We start from the raw sequence: 18,779 nt of genomic DNA, 5'->3' as shown, positions 1-18,779 counted from the left end.
TTGGTTTGTGAATAAAATGTTTTCCTAAAAGCAGTTAATTTTTGATACCATACTCTTTTATGGTGGACAAACTAAATCCCCACTAGACTGACACCAAGACTGAATATCAAGCAGAAACTGTACAAAATCACAGGCAAAGCAAACATGTTCAGTCCTCATCTCCTGTGTCACTAAACACACATGTACAGGTCTCACATTTTAATATTTGTTTTAGGAATTCACTGGTTGGATTAAACTTTATTTAAATCTCCTTTAAATGTGAGTGTAAAGGAAAAATATTTAGTTCTCATGTTTTCCATTTCTTTATATTGTTTTTTTTTTTAATAATGTAATCCCTTTTAACAGAATTGGGAAAGCAATAATTTAATTAAAGCCGCAAGCGGCATCGAACGGCCCTCGCGGGCCGTGCTTCGCACTCGGCCGACCCCGCACTCCCTGTGGGTGGCGCTAACGCGCCACTTGTCCCTTTTTTATTGCGGCTTTGGGCTGCACTTGTCACTTAAGTCAATTTGTGCTGATGCACAAAATGCAACAACATGGGTTTTCCAGGCATCGCCATGGCAACACCGTGCAAAATACAAACTTGGCCCCCTAGACTTTTTTGACGGGGACGACCTGAAGAATCACTGTGCCAAATTTTATGTCCGTCGTTGACGGTAATAAGTCGTTATAAGACTTTGAAATGCATGAAATTTTGGAAATTTTCCCATTAGGATAACATGGGTGCTTTCGCGCATCACCATGGCAACCCAGTGAAAAATATGACATGGGTCTGATTGACTTTTTTGATCAGGATGACATGAAGAGTCACGGTGCCAAATTTCACATTATTCCATGAAACTAATATTTTTCCCATGAATGGGAAAAATTGTGAGGTTTCCCATTAGGATAACATTGGCAGTTTGGCGCATCGCCATGGCAACACGGTGCAAAAGACGACATAGGTCTGATTGGCTTTATTGATTGGGATGACCCAATGGAATTTTGTGTCAAATTTGGTAACATTTGGGAAAACTAAATTTTTGGCCTTCCATACAAATTTATTAAATGTTCTGTGGGGGGCGCTATCGCGCCAATTTATTTTTTTTCACAATGAGTAGCTTTAGGCCGGAAAGTTTTACAACTGATTCGAATTTGAGCAAAATCGGACTTTGCATGCGCAAACGGGAGCAAATTTTGACTTTTGAAAATTGCAAAAATTCCGATGGAATTTTGCGGCTTCACCGCACGGAAACCGTAAATGGGATCATCATAAATTGGATAACTTTTGATGCCCCACTTGTCTAGATGATGTACAGTGATTTTCAGCCCAGCCGGTGAAGCACCTTCAGAGGAGTTGACGAAAATGCGACGTCAGCGAAAACGCTGACTCGGCATTTTGTAATTTTCAATCCAAGATGGCCGACTTCCGGTGCATCCGAGGGCGTGGCTATAATAATCTTTTTTTTTTGGCATCACTTGAAGAATGCGTGTACCGAATTTCGTGGCTCTACGCCAAAGTTGACGTCGGGACGTCTCCCATTGACGCAATGTATTTTGACTTTTGCAGGGGGCGCTGTCGCGCCATTTTTTTATGCCCAATGATGCACCATATAAAAAAATAAATTTTTCGGCAGACCTGAATTTTGGGCAAAATTTGGTGAGTTTTTGAATATGTTCAGGGGGTCAAATTCCTGCTCAAAGTGCAGAAGAAAGAAGAAAAAAAAAAAATAATAATAAAAATTAAAGCCGCAAGCGGCATCGAACGGCCCTCGCGGGCCGTGCTTCGCACTCGGCCGACCCGGCACTCCCTGTGGGTGGCGCTAACGCGCCACTTGTCCCTTTTTTATTGTGGCTTTGGGCTGCACTTGTCACCAAACAAGTCAAAACACATTGGAAGTGCTGATGCACAAAATGCAAAAACATAGGTTTTCCAGGCATCGCCATGGCAACACCGTGCAAAATACAAACTTGGCCCCTTGGACTTTTTTGTCTGGGACAACCTGAAGAATCACTGTGCAAAATTTTATGTCCGTCATTGACGGTAATAAGTCGTTATAAGACTTTGAAATGTACGAAAATTTGGAAATTTTCCCATTAGGATAACATGGGCGCTTTCGCGCATCGCCATGGCAACCCAGTGAAAAATATGACAAGGGTCTGATTGACTTTTTTGATCAGGATGACATGAGGAGTCATAGTGCCAAATTTCACATTATTCCATGAAACTAATATTTTTCCCATGAATGGGAAAAATTGGGAGGTTTCCCATTAGGATAACATTGGCAGTTTGGCGCATCGCCATGGCAACACGGTGCAAAAGACGACATAGGTCTGATTGGCTTTATTGATTGGGATGACCCAATGGAATTTTGTGTCAAATTTGGTAACATTTGGGAAAACTAAATTTTCGGCCTTCCATACAAATTTATTAGATGTTCTGTAGGGGGCGCTATCACGCCAATTTAGTTTCTATCATAATGAGTAGCTTTAGGCCCAAAAGTTTTACAACTGATTCGAATTTGAGCCAAATCGGACTTTGCTTGCGCAAACGGGAGCATATTTTGACTTTTGAAAATTGCAAAAATTTTGATGGAATTTTGCGGCTTCGCCGCACGGAAACCGTAATAGGGATCATCATAAATTTGATAACTTTTGATGCCCCACTTGTCTAGATGATGTACAGTGATTTTCAGCCCTGCAGGTGAAGCGCCTTCAGAGGAGTTGACGAAAATGCGAGGTCAGCGAAAACGCTGACTCGGCATTTCGGAATTTTCAATCCAAGATGGCCGACTTCCGGTATGTCAAGGGGCGTGGCCATAATAATCTTTTTTGTTTGGCATCACGTGAAGAATGCGTGTACCAAATTTCGTGGCTGTATGAGAAAGTTGACGTCGACGTCTCCCATTGACGCCCGAAAATTTGACTTTTGCAGGGGGCGCTGTCGCGCCATTTTTTTATGCGCAATAATGCACCACATAAAAAAATAAATTTTTCAGCAGACCTGAATTATGGGCAAAATTTGGTGAGTTTTTGAATATGTTCAGGGGGTGAAATTCCTGCTCAAAGAGCAGATGAAAGAAGAAATAAAAATAATAATAATAATAATAAAAATAATAATATTTTTAGCAAAAACAATATATCCGATAACATTAGAAACACATATTATACGTTTTTTGAAAGCTCTCGACCTTCCCCACGTCACCGTGGGGTCAATGGCGAATGACGAGCGCTAACGCGCTCGTCATTCGCCATGGCGTCGGGGTCCGCCATTGACCTCCCATTGACTTCCATTCATTTTAGCAGTTACAAGTATGGCCCATGCCTGCGGCATGGGGGCTTGGATAGGGCTCGATGCCAGGAGTGTGTTTGGGGACATGAGCGCTTCGCGCTGTGTGCGTCAACATTGAGTCAATGGGCTTCGCCCATTGACTCAATGTTGACGCTGACATGCTAGCAAGAACAAATATGCATGTCCCATGCCTACGGCATGGGTTGCTAGGACATAGGAGTCTGTGCAGGGGGCGATGGGGGACGACTCCTCCTATTGACTCCTGTTAACGCATGTCAGCGTTAACATCGAGTCAATGGGCTTCGCCCATTGACTCGATGTTAACGCTGACATGCTAGCAACAACAAATATGAAAACCCATGCCTACGGCATGGGTTGCTAGGACACAGGAGTCTGTGCAAGGTCGCGGTGCTGCCACGAAGTTGCGCGCGTAGCGCGCAACTTCGTGAAGACAGTTTGCAACGATGAGTGCTTCGCACTCATCGTTGCGGAAGCAATAGGCCCTACGCCCTGTAGGGGCTCGGGCCTAATAATAATATTTTTAGCAAAAACAATATATCCGATAACATTAGAATGACATATTATACGTTTTTTGAAAGCTCTCGACTTTCCCCACGTCACCGTGGGGTCAATGGCGAATGACGAGCGCTAACGCGCTCGTCATTCGCCATGACGTCGGGGTCCGCCATTGACCTCCCATTGACTTCCATTCATTTTAGCAGTTATAAGTATGGCCCATGCCTGCGGCATGGGGGCTTGGATAGGGCTCGATGCCAGGAGTGTGTTTGGGGACATTAGCGCTTCGCGCTGCGTCAGCGTCAACATTGAGTCAATGGGCTTCGCCCATTGACTCAATGTTGACGCTGACATGCTAGCAAGAACAAATATGCATGTCCCATGCCTACGGCATGGGTTGCTAGGACACAGGAGTCTGTGCAGGGGGCGATGGGGGAGGACTCCTCCTATTGACTCCTGTTAACGCATGTCAGCGTCAACATCGAGTCAATGGGCTTCGCCCATTGACTCGATGTTGACGCTGACATGCTAGCAATAACAAATATGCAAACCCATGCCTACGGCATGGGTTGCTAGGACACAGGAGTCTGTGCAAGGTCGCGGTGCTGCCACGAAGTTGCGCGCTTCGCGCGCAACTTCGTGAAGACAGTCTGCAACGATGAGTGCTTCGCACTCATCGTTGCGGAAGCAATAGGCCCTACGCCCTGTAGGGGCTCGGGCCTAATAAGGAACCTCTCAAAAATGTGTTATTGCACTTCACAAAATGACAAAATTTAACGCCTTCAATATAAACTCGTATTGTTTGACCACAGTAATCTATAATCTGTAATGGGATATCTTTTATAACTTGGTTATATTTTCTTTCGGTGTCTAAATTTGAGATTTTTAGCAGAAATCAACATGTTGTAAAATGAGTCCTGCATCATTCATGAACAGCTCCTACTCCTTTAAAATATCATTCCTCTTTTAACCAAGATGTGCCTATTGTTTCACACTGGGCTAGTGTACAGTCACAGTTATGTTTAAAGATTCAGTTCCAGTTTCACTGGTAATTTGTTTAATTTAAAACTTTAATATTTTAAAATACAATTATTTCCGCTGAGCTTATTGAAGGTTAAATTGGACTGTGATACCATATACAGTGACTATCATTTAGAAAAAGTTCGAGCCATTTAATTTTCAATACACCATTGTTGTACAATGATTGCAGTTGATGATCTTTTAGAGCAAATACCTTGCATTTGTTCAAATTTATTTGTCCCGAGGCTTTAGAAAAGTTAAGAATGATTTGTAGTGCCAAGAGAATTTGGTGTCCATCTCTTAAAAGAGGGTGGTGTCATCATCTAGCTGACTAACTATTAATGATTTCCCCATTACATCTATTCAAACCACATCATTTTTAGCTTTGGGAAGTTACAGTAAGCTGCTGCAATTTGTCTTTAACCAGAACTATAACACTACTCCCGGGTTTATGTTTTTATTTGATGTGTTTCTCATTCAGGAGTCCCAGAAACTCCAGAGAGTATAAAACCTTGTATACACGTTTGTCACTTATGCATTAAACTGCAGGCGTTTTGTTTGGGCAGGCTCAGCAGCACAGGTTGTGCTGTCCAGACACATCAGGAGAGAAGGATGACCACTGACCAGGAGCCTACCTACACCATCAAACTAGTACAGCTGCTACTCTTGTCCACGTACTGGGGCATGCAGATATGGGTCACCTTTGTGTCCAGTGGGTTTCACAATGTTTCACATACAAAAATGACCATTAAGTATTCACACTTGCTGTTTTAACATTATTACTGTTTTATTACTTGACATTGTATGTGCACCCAAAAGCAAATAAGCAGTTTGCATTGCATTCATTTCTTTTTCACACATAGGTTTTGTAATGGACAACCACTTGAACAGACACACATTTGGGTTCATTCAGAGCAGACTGGTGCCCTTTTATCTGCACCTGGGGTCTGCATGTGCCTTTTTCAACCTCACCATTTATGCCGTGTACCACCCCAGTGACTTGCTGGATGAGAGGGAGTCTTTCCAGGTTTGTCAGTCATTCTATTCCCACAATGCACTTCTGTATTATTTACATATATTTCACACTTTGACTTTTTTCCCCATAGATCTTTATATTCTTTATCTCTGTGACGGTGGCGGCCATTAACGCTCAGTGGTTTGGACAGATGACCTCAGAGATCATGGCTGATATGCATCTCATTGAACAATCCTGTGGGTTGGGTCAGGACATTGGGCTGTCGTCGAACCGTGAAGCCTATGCCAAACTATGTGAGACCGATGTCAAATACAAGCACCTGAGCAGCCGCCTGTGGCTGTACAGGCTCCTGTCCTCCCTGTGTAACTTATGCTGTATCGGCTGCAACTTCTACAGTCTATGCTACATGGCGGAGAATCTAGTCACATTGTAGTCAACACTATTTGCCGGATTATTTTGTTTTATTCAAACATTAAATTATATATTAACAAGTCGTTGTCTCACAGTACGTTAGAAGTAAAGGTAGGTTTTACTTCTTGTTCAGGAAATAATTGGATTTGATTTTTCACTGAGGTTTAGTGGAGCTGCCTTTTGTCATTAACTCAGCAGGAGCCCAATCAGTTCCTGCAACATGAGTCACACCTAACCTTTCACCCAGTGGCTGCCATGGCTTTTTTCAGGACAGGTTAATATAGAGAGCAAGGTAGATGGCAAAAGAAAGACACCAAATACATTTTTAGATGAAAAGAGTAGACTTGAGATTTTTGCACTGCACTTTTTAAACTTATTTGAGTAGATAGTGAAAGGGAATTGCAGCCACACTACTTTCCTGCTCTTCCTGTTCATCTTGAGGATCTAGTGTTGGTCAAACTGGCAAAACTACAAATTCTACAGACTCTCTTCACCTATAAGACTAGAAACATCTCCACATCTCTAACGCTCCATGTGTAGCACAGACGGTAACCAGCAACAGTAATGCAGCAGGGCTTGTTTGCAGATTAATACACAGGTGTGGCTTATTTTGAGGAAGACATTAATATTGTTATTTCATGTAGAAAACATTGTTAGACTGTGTTCATAGATGTCCTGTATGATGGTCTGTAGTGACAGAGGACAGACCTGAGTGACCAGATTCTATTTCCTCTGTATCTGCTGAACACATTCACAAGAAATGCTGAATAACTTTAACTACAATGTAAATGTAATGAGCTTAAAATGGAAAGTGTGGTGTGGATAATGGTGAAATATTTACTTCTAGTTTTTTTTGTCATAAATATGTTGTTTTCATTTAGTACTACTTTGGTGTTATTTTCAGTGGAGGTAACTGAATTCACATTTTTATAAAACTTGATTCTTTGTCTTCTGTTTTTCTCATTCAAAATTATTTTATGCAGCTACAGGAGTCACGAGTTCTTACAGATTCAATATTACTGTGTGATAGTGCCTTATGCACACAGATGCACTGGGTACAGAGGTTCTGGCAAAAACAATGCAATTTACTGCCATATAAGGTTAAGTCCAAAAATATTTTAAGTTTGAGTCATATGCACTTTGTCTTTGTACAATGATCAAAGAATGACATAAAGCTGTTAACAAATTATATTTACTACTAATGTAAGCTATATTTTTAATATTTGCATTATATTTTAATCCATAGGTTAAAGTTTTATACTTGTAAATGGTGATTTTATATACCGGTAATACAAACTGTACAATTGGACTTAACTGTTGGCAGATTTCATAAGAGTAATGCTGAACAAGGTGTACATAATGCGAGTTACAGTTTTACCCATATGGGTTTTCAAGTTATAGAACGCTTTACTGTGTTGTTTTTTGTTTTGTTTTTTTACAAAAATGCCCGGCGAGCAGGTCCAGGTACAGTTTGTGGTGATGGGATTTGAATGTTTTTTTTTTTTTTTTTTATTAAATGTGTTGTCTTTTCATTAGGTGTCAGTTTTCAGTTTCCTTTGACATCAAGAACAGAACAGTCTTCTAGTTCTATACACATTAATAAACTGTGTAACAAAAATCTTGCCTTCCTTGTAGCTGGATAAACTTATTTAACCAATTTTGAAATACCTGTAATAGTGTGGTTTTTAGGATCATGTTTTTAGACATCGCATGTGAATCCTGCTCATACTCAAAATACTTAATAAATAAAATAATAATTCATTTATCATCAGCATATATGATACAATTTTGAAAAAAATACATTAAAAATTCAAAAAGATAAGGACCCTCCATCACTGACAATCTCTTCAAAAATTTTGCATAACATTTACTATCTTGTTTACAGAATATATTATGACTTGCCTTTAAGTGCTACACCATAAAATAAATATTAAAAAAAAGCTAAGACAAGTGTATTAAAATGTTTAATGTAAAAAACTTTATACAAAACACATATGGTAATATACTTTCAAAATGACATTCACAAAAACTAAGCTAAACTTTGATACTGAAATAAATTACACTGTTTTGTTATGAGTTTGAGACAATACATTTCCCCTGAAAGGTAAATATCTACACAAAATAAATACAAAATATATAAAAAGTCAACCCTTGTACCTGACTGTTAAATGTTTAGTCTCAAAATAAAAAATGAACAGTAACAGTAAAGCACAGTAACCTCTTACTTTTCAATTTAACATTTGATCTCCAAAGCAACACCAGTTCAAAGTGCGATAAAGAGAAATGTCCCCATGTACAAAACAAAATAACGCTTGTTATTCTGTGCATAGAGAACCAGCTACAGCCATTTTAGTCACTGAAAACATTCAGTAATACTGAGGGAGTGATATGTAAATGCTGAAGTTTGCAATAAAGCGCCAATACTCAATGGGAAATGCCCACCCACGGTCCAATCAATTTAAAATAGGCTGGCAACACAAGGTTTGATAAACTACAGAGCAGATGGGACATTTGGACCCAAACTGGTTTAATAGGATTCAGTTCAAAATGAATTTCTTACCATGTCACACAGGTCCTTTCAATGGTTAAACATCTATTTGTTGATCTCTGAAAGGCCTAAAGCAGGGAATGTGCAACCAAAATAAAAATTAAGGGAAAAGACCAGCAGAAGTGAGACAGTGTATGGCACTGTGCTTTAAAGGCATCCCAAGTTACATTCACTGTAAACAGCAAAAAAGAAAAGAATTGTGTCTTCAAAACAATGTCCGTAAGTTATGTCACGTCCAATCACTTTGGCAAACTACAAAGGCACAAGGGGGTTAGAATATTGCGGAATCCTACCATTATTTCAATGGTTTGATTAAAAGGGGAAATTGCAAATAATGTATTTTCAAGTACAGCTTCAAATACAGTTAATATAAATGCTTAAAATACTGTAATTAAGAAACTAGCCACAAGGGGTGGCAAGTACCTGCTTATTGTGCCAAACCAAAGCCCCGCTTAAAAAAAGAGCTGCTCCTCTGGTATGGGACTTATGCCAAATTAAATTACCGTATTTCATTCATCTTTATGTAACACTAAATATTGGTTTTAATCAACTGCTTGGCAGTTTATGGCATAATCACCATAAAAAGGCTTCAAATACATATCACAATGTGCATGTAGTACTTAATCTGAATGATTTTGAACAACTACAACTTTTCCACAATATTCTTTAGTTTACATGTGCCTGTATTTACCCAGGTGTGTCTTAATAAAAATGTAAGTTCCCCTTTTATCTCCCTATACTCACAGTACCATCACTAAATAGAAACAAAAAAATATCTAAAACAAAAAATATAATAAACAAAAAGTTTCCCAAATCTGTCTGGGAGGTTTGGCTCTATGGCAGCTGCAGAGCTTTTCCAACACTATTCCATTGAAACACTTAAACATTGTACCATATATAAATAAGTTGTACTAAAAATAGAGGTGTCATTCTCATAAAAAATAAGTGATCCAGTGTCTCAATGTCATACAATAACCTTGCCCTTAATGTCCAGTTTGTTGTTTTCGTTTGCTTTGTTGGTCTGCTCTTCTGTTAGTGTGATGTAGGAGTACACCAGGCTGCCTGCAATACTGAGCACATAACAAAAACCATCAAGTACAATGTACACACAGGACATACTGAATTATATTCTGAGACATTTTTGCAATAGTTTTCCTTTGCTTCTCTAGTTTTCGGGGACTACAGATGGAAATAAAGCCTGCACTGTTCCTTAAAATAAAAACTAAACTGAAGTACACTATACTATACAATTCATGCTTTCGTGCAAAGGAGGGAAGACTGCATGACAGAAACCTATTAACTGACTACTTAGACTGTCATTGTCCTCGCCTATAAAACCTGAATATGAACAGGTTTTAAAGGTGAGGACATTAATAACATATTTGGTGCAGTCACATACCTGATATTTAAACCTATGAAGTTAGTCCATGAGAAAATATAATCTCCACTGAACACCATCCCAATGTAAGTAACCAGTACATTCTGAAAAAAACACCACGAGTCACATTTTTACAATCTTTGTACTGCATCAATAAATAAAACTTTAAACAATGCTTTTTTACTTTGATGCAGCCCACTATTGTGGTCGTCAGTGCTGAGTTGTATTGTGTACAGAGCACAGTGGAGTACATCAGAATGAACCTGCAAACAACAAAGCCATTTAATGAGGTCTTAGATTAACATTTCTTTTAATTAACTTTTCATCTTCCTGTTTAAAGGTGACATTTTCAGGATAATTCAAAGAATATAATATTTTATTTTGAATTGTTAATTGCTATGTGAATAGTGCACATGTTTCATCACTCTGAAACCATAGATACAACAGGAACTTACCCCATGACACAGGACAGAAAGAATTGTGAGAGAAATAATACATCTGACCAGCCTTCATACTCCACAGCCTAGCAATGAGAACATGAAAACAAAATGAGTACTCTCAGGGAGCCAGATTTTAAACCAATAAAACCATTGATTCCATTGGGAAAGTGTCCTCTCCATTTCTCAAATCTAGCTCCAGCCCAACTATTTATTCCTATATAGCTAAGGATAGAATGTCAAAAACAATTATGTATTTGGAGATATGTACCTTTTTATCTTGTTGTATCTCTATGGATATGTTGCACAAAGTACACTGTGGAACAAACTGATGGGTCACTTCTGCTAAAATATTTATCACACGATAAATGTAGAATGAAGTATTCTGCTTCTTCACATGTCCATTGGTTTAGTGCAGGCATGCCCAAACTGTGGCCCAGGGGCCACATGCGGCCCTCAGACCAATTTTTCTTGTCCCTCAAGCTTCCAGGTGAATTGGCCCATATTACCTTAAACAGTAGTTATTACTGTACATTTCTGGAAATCTGCTTTCTGCCCATCTCAAATACTTAATATGCCCCATTGAGGATCTAAGCATGAATAAAGTGGTTCAGTCTAATTTATAATAAACACACAGATTTGAAGTATTCACTGTATTGGTGACCAGTCTATGGCCCTCAATGGACCCTCAGCTTTGTCTGTGTTTTTATAGTGGCCCTTAATAAGAAATGTTTGGACACCCCTGGTTTAAGAGATGTGTGACAAAAACCTAACAAAAATACCAAAGACCAGTTATTTCCTTAGTCAGCAAACATTTATACATTGTAAACATTAGTAGCAGCCCATTTGCCAAACATAATAATGTTTTGAATGTAAAGAGCCAAATCAAACATTTGGCCTCAATTTGGGTACCCCATTATGGAGTGCGATTATGATTTCAGATTTAGTTCTGAATTATTAATCTGTTATGTCTCTATTCATGTTTTTGATCCTTGCTAAAAGCTTTTAGCTGGGCACTTCCAATCACTTGTAACGTTAATTCAGTGGAGAGAGGTTGTAAGAGCGCAGTAATAACCCAATGAGGAGCATAATGGCATCTTTGTGCTTCTGCTGCTGGGCCCCAGCTGCAGCACTGACCAACAGACTGAGCCTCACACAGCCCAATGAGACACACCCCTCTGTACACATGTGCATTTGGCCTAGAAGGACAGGCCGATAAATGTACTGTACCAAGTCAGAACCAACAAAGGGACAGTGGCTTACACTTAAGTAATTACTTTTATGACCTGTTCCACAGGTTTTGTGGTGGTTAACAATAGTAATAATTGTCATCTTTTACTGTTCACCTCAACGTATACACTTAAAGGGCCCATATTATGCTATTTTCTGATCCATGTTTTAATGTTGTTTCCTCAACAAAAAGACACAAGGAGTTGTGTTTTGTTGCAGGCACACACGTTTAACACACAGACCCTGGGCATTTACGCTGAGTTCTTCCCTCAAACAGAAAACAGTCTGTTCCACCTTATAATGTAACCTCATTTCCCATAAAGTGCTCCACTGTATTTTTAATTTCCATCTTCACTGAAATCATTTGGATAATTTTAGCCCTGGAATTGATCATATCTCCTGAACAAAAGGTAAAAGGAGCTGTTGACTTGAAAACTGCCACTTCATGACAACACAAGGTGGAACAGAGCATTTTGAACGTTGTAGAGATGTAGACAGACTAAGATTTTTGAGAAATTGTAGAAGAGATAATTTAAAGTAAAACAAACAGTAGTAGATTTTACTGTGCAATGTAATTTGGGGAAGAAGTACAGTTTGGTACAAAGTATTAGCATTAGTACTTTTTACTTCAGATTGAGAACCATCAGCAGATGATATATATGCCTATATACTCTTTCTGTTAATATAACTTATGTGAAATTGTCTTACCTTCTGCATGTCCCCAGTCACTTCAGCCAGAAACACAGTGGGGACGATCATAAATAATGCGTTGTAATATAGTAATCCATATTTGCCCAGCTCCTGCGGAATACCCAGAGGGAAAGATGAGAGAGGCAAAACAGAGTGGCTTTTCACAGTGATTCATGGTACATTCCTCATAACGTGCATTCAGATGTCAGACCAGGTCACTGCTGGCTATACCTAGAATAAACCATGTAACATTTATAATTAACACTCATAGTTAGATTATTTCTCTTACGCTGCACAGAAATAATCTATCTAAATAAATGTGTTTGTTCGTAAAACACATTTACATTATTTACATTTATTTAACATGAATTTGGGTAATGGAGTAGTTTTATTGTATTATGAAGGAAACATTTTATTCTTTTCTCACAAAGGCCAAATCTATGTTAACATTTTATGCAGTGTTTTATAGCAGTGGGAAGGTGTAGTTTACATTAGCATTGTCTTTGGAAATACCTGTTAATTTTCACACTTCCTCAACAGAATAAAATAGGAAAAATCATTTTGTATCCCTTCTACTTGAATAATTATTTAGAGCTTTGCTTCTAATGAAAAGAAATTATTTTGACGGTCCTCTTCCTTGAGTAATTTGTTTGCTACTCATCCCACTTCTGAGGTTTACTATTAGCAGATGGTATTCTCAGACATAGACTAAATATGGAGCCAGTCATCCCCCCTGCAGTAACATGAGGCTGTCCGCTCATGTGACATAAAGAGGACAATCTCAGCCATTACATTCTGTTTGTAAGAACTGCACATGTTGTTGTAATGGCCTGATATAAATATCCCTGATAATATTAGAGATACACAAAGAAAATGTACTCACTGCACTCACTTTATGCTACTGCTTCACACAAGTTACCGGTACTTACACTTAAAACTAGGGCCACAACTATGATTGTTGTTTAGCAATTCATTAATCTGTTTTTCATTTCTTGATGAAATTATAACATTTTCATTTTCATGTTTTTTTTATATACTTTACAATTTTAAATAAAACCTCTTTAGTGAGCATTTCTCAAAGTATGGTGCCTTTAAATAAATCAACTAATAAATATTAATAGTATTGATGGATGTTTAAGCTTAGGAGAGTTTTAAATGATACAGAGTAAGGAAAATAATATATTCAAACCACTATGTTGATGCAGTGAAGTGGTAATGCTAAGACAATACAAGATTACCTCAAAGCAACAGAAAAAAAAACAAACTGAAACATTGTCCAACGTGGCATACCTTAGTATCTAGTTTTTGCTTGACGTAGGCCCCATTAGCCGCAGTGAGGACATCGTTTAGAAGAATAAACACATAACCTTGTAGGTCAAAAGTCAGGTCAGCCCTGAAAACATGAGAGAAAGTTATAATTTGCATTATGTCAGTAATGACATGTTTTAGGCAGCGTACTGTTTACAGGTGTAATGTAATGACAATGTGTAATGACATGTAGCGCACGGGGCTTTGTAGTATGAGTGCTTTTGTTACGGTTACAGCACCACACCTGGATCTAGGACGACATACCCGGCAGCTATGAATGCTCCAAGGATCATCGTGAATACTGTCAACTGCACTGGTCTGGAGAACTTCTTCCTGACAATGACAGCATTATGAAATAATGAAACAATGGCTGCGTGTGAAAGAAGTTTTTAAAAAGTAGGTTAAAAACTTCTAAGTGTGAAACCTTACTTCAAAAGATAACCCTCCGCCAGCATTGTGAATAAAATAGAAAACCTCCTGAGAACTGTAAACATGGGAAGACTAGAGGGAATGAGAGAGATGTTGCAATAAATTAGATCATGAGTTAAACCCAAACTAGTAATACAATATCAGTAGTCCTCTGTTTTAACATGACTTTAACTTACTTAAGTATTTTGGTCCCAAAGAGTCCCGTGATTTGATTCCCCACAAAAAGAAGAGGTAGAGGGAATGTCTAAAAACAATTTGAATAGATCAGGTCCATTAGTGTCCATTAGTTCACACAGGAAAAGAAAAGATGGAGAAGTAAGTCATTTCCAAAGGCTTACCTTGCCAGGTATGCTCTTATCAAAGTCGGGGAAGCTGATTACCCTCGCTGCCTTGCCCACCCATAACACAACCACTGTAGCCAACATCTGTTTAACAATTTATAACAAAGTTATAATTAGCTGTATTGAAATCTGTCAAAGACCAGTGCTGTCTTTTTACTTACTTGGCCAATTCCGACACATATTGAAGAAGGAAATCTGCACAAACCAGACAATAATACCAAAAACAAATAATCAGCTAGTATTTTAAACAAACTTTAGGCAGTGATTTTAAAGATTAGGCCATTTGACTTCTTTGTATCATCTTCCTTCCTTGGTAGGCAAAGGTTGCTCATATGGTCCACTCTATGTTCCTCCGCTATTCATGATCCAACCCAAGTTTAAAGCTACATTCGAGCTAACGAGCTAGCATTAAATGTATAACAACACAGTTTTACACCAGGAGCTACCTGTAGTTGGTGAGCACACTTTTGTTGACCATCACGATCAGGAAGGAGCTGAGACCATAAAACCCGGCGGCACATAGCTTCACAAAGAGTGTGAGAGGTTTGTCCGCCATCCCCGTCCTCTTCTCATGCCCGTGTGAGTGTACTGAGCTCCTCCACTGCCATCACTTCACCGGTGACAGCAGCCACAGCTCCAACCCTCCAACCACGGGAACGTGCACTGTGTACGTAGCACCATGCCACTTCCGCTCAGCCCGGGGGAGGAGGAGGAGGGCAAAATAAAAGCCCTTTAGAAACACTTGATGCATGCACATGAGATTTCAGGTATAAATAGTCCATGCGTATAAGTCCATGCGTATTACTCTGGTGCGAGTACTGTAGCTTGAAAACAGAAGAACATACTTCATATTGGGTGGCCTATTTAAAGATGCACTGTAAGTTTTCTACTGGAGGATCTGCGACCTGCTTGTCTGCTTTTTTTTTCCTGAATGTTCCACACCGTAGCATTGAATTTATTTTGTATTTGTTAAATTACAGGAGTTTTTGCCTTCAAGTTAGTCATTTCTCCAGACATCTGACCTGTAACTTGGCTTGTTGGCATCACCTGCTGGTCTCCGTGTACATTTAAGTTTAATGCCACACTGTGGAACATTCCAGGTGAAGCCTGGAATCTTTACGAAGCCTGCATCTTTATAGAAGCAAGCATGTAGCGGACCCTCCACCAGAAAAGTTAGTGCCCCATTAACACACATGGACCTAAAGAAATAGAGGCAGGACTACAGGGGCAGGAGATATGACCTAAAAAGAATGAAAAGGTCATAAACCAGAAAGGTGAATGTTACACGTTCAATAGACATAATCTGATAAAGAAAGCCAAATAAAGTCTAAATGTGTGGTCCAATAACCAGTCATGAAATAATGAGAATTTGTGTGGCCTTAGATACAGAAAATATTTTGGAAATAGCATGTTAGTTGCCATCACATTTCAATATACATATCTTGCAAATGCTAAAACATTCATTTTCAGAGTTATTAGAACAAAACAAGACATAATTTTCTTACAAACTTATTTTACTTGTACTGCTGAGTACACACCCACACAAGTTTATATTTCATATTTAGTCTGATGGCACACTTGAAAACATGAAGCTGCAGACTATTTACATATGACCCAATTGTGTGGGCCAACCCTCATGACATGACCTGTGGTGGCCCATGTGTAGTTTGGCAGGTGTTTTGGGGTAGCAAACCTGACGTGTCTTTGATAAGAAATGCCCTTCTGTGAGCGCCACGTTGTCCAAGAGAAAATATAGAGTGAGATCTCATTCGTTTCCCATTCATTCAAAGCAGGACCATTTACCTGAGCCATGTCTGGATTAAATGCGTCTCTTGGATACTTTGTGGTAGTTGTGATAACTGCCTTCCTGATTCGGATCCTCATAAAGAAATGGCCACGTTTTAGTTTTATGTTGGAGTTTGCATCTTCGTTCATGCTGGTGGGGTGTTTGCTGGAAGTGCAGACCATAGTAGAAGTGGGTGAATGGGCAGGTGGTCTTGGTCCCGATGTAACAGTGACCATGTTGTTTGTGGTGCTTTTGAGCCATGGTATCATCTGTGGGGCAGCTTCAGGAAACCCATCTGTGTCTCTACAGAGATACCTGCAGAAGGATGCCTCTGCACTGCCCACTTTGCTCGCTCTCGTGGCCCAGTTCCTTGGATCTCACCTAGCCATTTTAGTGGCTTTTTACTACTGGAGCCTGGAGCTGACAGACATGCACATGATCAAGAATCTAATGGCCAGTGAATGCAGCACGTCACTGAAGGTGTCTTTGCTCCAGGGTTTCTTCACAGAGTTTTTTTGTGCTTCAGTGCTGCACCTCATTCTGCTTAGTCTTTGGCGGCGGTCTGCTCTGATCCGTATACCACTGATCGCTGTGTTGCTCACTTTCCTGTCACATTCAGGTAGGTTTTAAGTTACAATAATATAAACTAAGAAACTCAGTCTAAGAATACATGACAAATTAAGGTCAGCCCAAGATTCAATAATGGACTGTTATGATTTTCTTTGTAGCCAGAAACTACACCTCAGGCTTTGTGAACCCCTGCTTGGCCTATGGCCTCACATTCCACTGTCCAGGGTTCAGCTACTTACAATATTCCCTGGTCTACTGGCTCAGCTCTGTCACAGGCAAGTACTGTTAAAAAAATTACAATGAAAACATTGGATCTGAAGCTTATAACATTTATTAATTTTTTTCACCAGGAATGATACTGGCCCTCTTCCTATTTATGGGCCACATCCCAAAACTATTTTCCAAGAATCTTCTTTATTCTCAGAAGAAAGGTTTCAGAGCCCCAAAGGCAGACAAAAGTGAAAAAAAGAAAAAATAATGATAAAAGGCCATTAGATGGTGTTTAAACAAAATTACTTTGTAAAAAGATGATACCTGTGGTGCTGCTGTATATCACAAAATGTCATTGATAAAAATAAAAACATTTTTTGTACTCATATGTGTGATGTAGTATTATTAACCTATAACCATTTCATCAGTCTCACAGAGACTAAAAGTTCAAACAGAAGAGTTAAAGAACGCATTTGTACTTTTTAACTTCCAGTTGACGATCCTGGTTCAGTTGAATGGCTGGATTTCACCTGCTCCTCCCGTTTAGAGGTGAGTCCAACTGGAACTGGATTTTTTATTTTCTGTTGATTTTTAGATGAGAAACCAGACGCTGGAGTGGATAAGACAAAAAGATCATTTATATTTGGTCATGTTAGTCATTTTGCAGGTTATCTTTTCTTGACAGATAATAGGCAATCTTACTTGATTCCTTGTGTTCCTGCAGCTGGGCTTCTGGACGATCAGACCACAAAACATAATCTGGATTATTGAGAAATGCCTTTTTCTCTCCACAACTGAGGCATGTTGTCACAGTAAAGCGGGCCTTGCACTTTTTTTCTTCAAACATAAAAACACTGTTTAGTTCAACAGTACTTACTCTACCAAATCCACGAATTAAGCATTGTTCAATTTACTTTTCTGTCTTATCGTTGCTGTTACACCTGGAATGAGGAGTGAGCAACACTTCTTACATAGTGTCCTTTTCACTGATGGATCCCTGAATTGAAATGACAAAGAAAAAGTAAAGAAGATTAAATGAAACATCAAATAATCACTGGGCCAACTCTAACCAATTAATTTGATTCTATGTAAATTTATAATTTACATGACAGTGCATTTATTTTATCGGTCACAAATTAAACACACATATTAGACCACACAAATTATAGGATAACCCCTGTACAAGACAAGAGCAGTACAGACAAATACAGACAGGAATGAATGGAAACGCTCAACTGATCGAGCATGGCAGTTGTTTTAATAAACCTAACACATTTAGGTCCTTTGGGACTAACTCACTGTCTGAGGACTAAGCGTCTAGCGATGGTCTTCTGGGTGAAACAGTAGAAACGTGCCAGCTCAATGTTGTCGGGATTTTGAGCCAAAACACAATGTGCTGCCTGTGGAGATAGCACATGTAGTGTGACCGACACATATATGCTAATGTTGACGTTTCAACATGACTAGACAGTAAACCGTTTCCTACCTGATAGAGAAAGTTAAGTCGTAAATAGGCATCTTTATCTTTCAAACCTGCCATATCACCAACTAATCAGAACAACGTTATACATCAATGAACAAAACAGCAGCAGTTCAGGCTAGTAATGGTGCCAAGCAAACTTCCGGTCACAATACTTCAAAATAAAAGTACATGTTCT

General features: G+C 39.1%; 4 protein-coding genes across 4 annotated transcripts in view; 2 read left to right on the top strand and 2 right to left on the bottom strand.

Moving 5' to 3' along the window:
- The window catches only part of si:ch211-121a2.4 (transmembrane protein 205), an 8,342-nt gene extending 616 nt beyond the window's left edge, over positions 1-7,726 (top strand). The window contains exons 2-4 of the mRNA XM_033964981.2: positions 5,374-5,519; positions 5,671-5,834; positions 5,914-7,726. Of these exons, the coding sequence (XP_033820872.1) occupies positions 5,420-5,519; positions 5,671-5,834; positions 5,914-6,216 (567 nt within the window). The 5' untranslated portion in view covers positions 5,374-5,419 and the 3' untranslated portion in view covers positions 6,217-7,726. The remainder of the gene's footprint in view (positions 1-5,373; positions 5,520-5,670; positions 5,835-5,913) is intronic.
- Positions 7,727-8,144: 418 nt separating this feature from the next.
- LOC117370162 (UDP-N-acetylglucosamine/UDP-glucose/GDP-mannose transporter) lies at positions 8,145-15,249 on the bottom strand. The gene is made up of 12 exons (XM_033965542.2): positions 15,002-15,249; positions 14,717-14,750; positions 14,553-14,639; positions 14,391-14,458; positions 14,215-14,286; positions 14,050-14,118; positions 13,768-13,870; positions 12,496-12,588; positions 10,576-10,643; positions 10,305-10,383; positions 10,142-10,224; positions 8,145-9,812 (listed from the first exon to the last, which is right to left on the bottom strand). Exons 1-12 carry the CDS (start codon positions 15,109-15,111, stop codon positions 9,707-9,709), a joined length of 972 nt encoding a protein of 323 aa, XP_033821433.1. The 5' UTR covers positions 15,112-15,249; the 3' UTR covers positions 8,145-9,706.
- A 936-nt stretch (positions 15,250-16,185) lies between these two features.
- aqp12 (aquaporin 12) lies at positions 16,186-17,389 on the top strand. Its single transcript, XM_033965543.2, has 3 exons — positions 16,186-16,960; positions 17,070-17,186; positions 17,262-17,389. Exons 1-3 carry the CDS (start codon positions 16,366-16,368, stop codon positions 17,387-17,389), a joined length of 840 nt encoding a protein of 279 aa, XP_033821434.1. The 5' UTR covers positions 16,186-16,365.
- A 5-nt stretch (positions 17,390-17,394) lies between these two features.
- On the bottom strand, positions 17,395-18,687 carry rpp21 (ribonuclease P 21 subunit). Its single transcript, XM_055221056.1, has 5 exons — positions 18,608-18,687; positions 18,421-18,521; positions 18,036-18,118; positions 17,824-17,958; positions 17,395-17,731 (listed from the first exon to the last, which is right to left on the bottom strand). Exons 1-5 carry the CDS (start codon positions 18,659-18,661, stop codon positions 17,604-17,606), a joined length of 501 nt encoding a protein of 166 aa, XP_055077031.1. The 5' UTR covers positions 18,662-18,687; the 3' UTR covers positions 17,395-17,603.
- Between the last annotated feature and the right edge of the window lie 92 nt (positions 18,688-18,779).

Source organism: Periophthalmus magnuspinnatus, chromosome 4, assembly GCF_009829125.3.
Source record: "Periophthalmus magnuspinnatus isolate fPerMag1 chromosome 4, fPerMag1.2.pri, whole genome shotgun sequence".
Lineage (NCBI taxonomy): Eukaryota > Metazoa > Chordata > Actinopteri > Gobiiformes > Gobiidae > Periophthalmus > Periophthalmus magnuspinnatus.
This window is presented reverse-complemented; position numbering and strand designations above follow the sequence as displayed.

What these genes read in the sequence shown, in the direction of transcription:
- LOC117370162 (XM_033965542.2), bottom strand. Translation starts at nt 15,111, where the DNA reads ATGGCGGACAAACCTCTCACACTCTTTGTGAAGCTATGTGCCGCCGGG. An exon ending in ATAAGAGCATACCTGGCAAG is followed by an intron (nt 14,459 to 14,552) that starts GTAAGCCTTTGG and finishes AATTGTTTTTAG; the next exon opens with ACATTCCCTCTACCTCTTCT. An exon ending in CAATAGTGGGCTGCATCAAA is followed by an intron (nt 10,225 to 10,304) that starts GTAAAAAAGCAT and finishes TGTTTTTTTCAG; the next exon opens with AATGTACTGGTTACTTACAT.
- rpp21 (XM_055221056.1), bottom strand. Translation starts at nt 18,661, where the DNA reads ATGGCAGGTTTGAAAGATAAAGATGCCTATTTACGACTTAACTTTCTC. An exon ending in GACTTAACTTTCTCTATCAG is followed by an intron (nt 18,522 to 18,607) that starts GTAGGAAACGGT and finishes CTATCTCCACAG; the next exon opens with GCAGCACATTGTGTTTTGGC. An exon ending in AGCAACGATAAGACAGAAAA is followed by an intron (nt 17,959 to 18,035) that starts GTAAATTGAACA and finishes TTATGTTTGAAG; the next exon opens with AAAAAAAGTGCAAGGCCCGC.
- aqp12 (XM_033965543.2), top strand. Translation starts at nt 16,366, where the DNA reads ATGTCTGGATTAAATGCGTCTCTTGGATACTTTGTGGTAGTTGTGATA. An exon ending in CACTTTCCTGTCACATTCAG is followed by an intron (nt 16,961 to 17,069) that starts GTAGGTTTTAAG and finishes TTTTCTTTGTAG; the next exon opens with CCAGAAACTACACCTCAGGC. An exon ending in CTGGCTCAGCTCTGTCACAG is followed by an intron (nt 17,187 to 17,261) that starts GCAAGTACTGTT and finishes TTTTTTCACCAG; the next exon opens with GAATGATACTGGCCCTCTTC.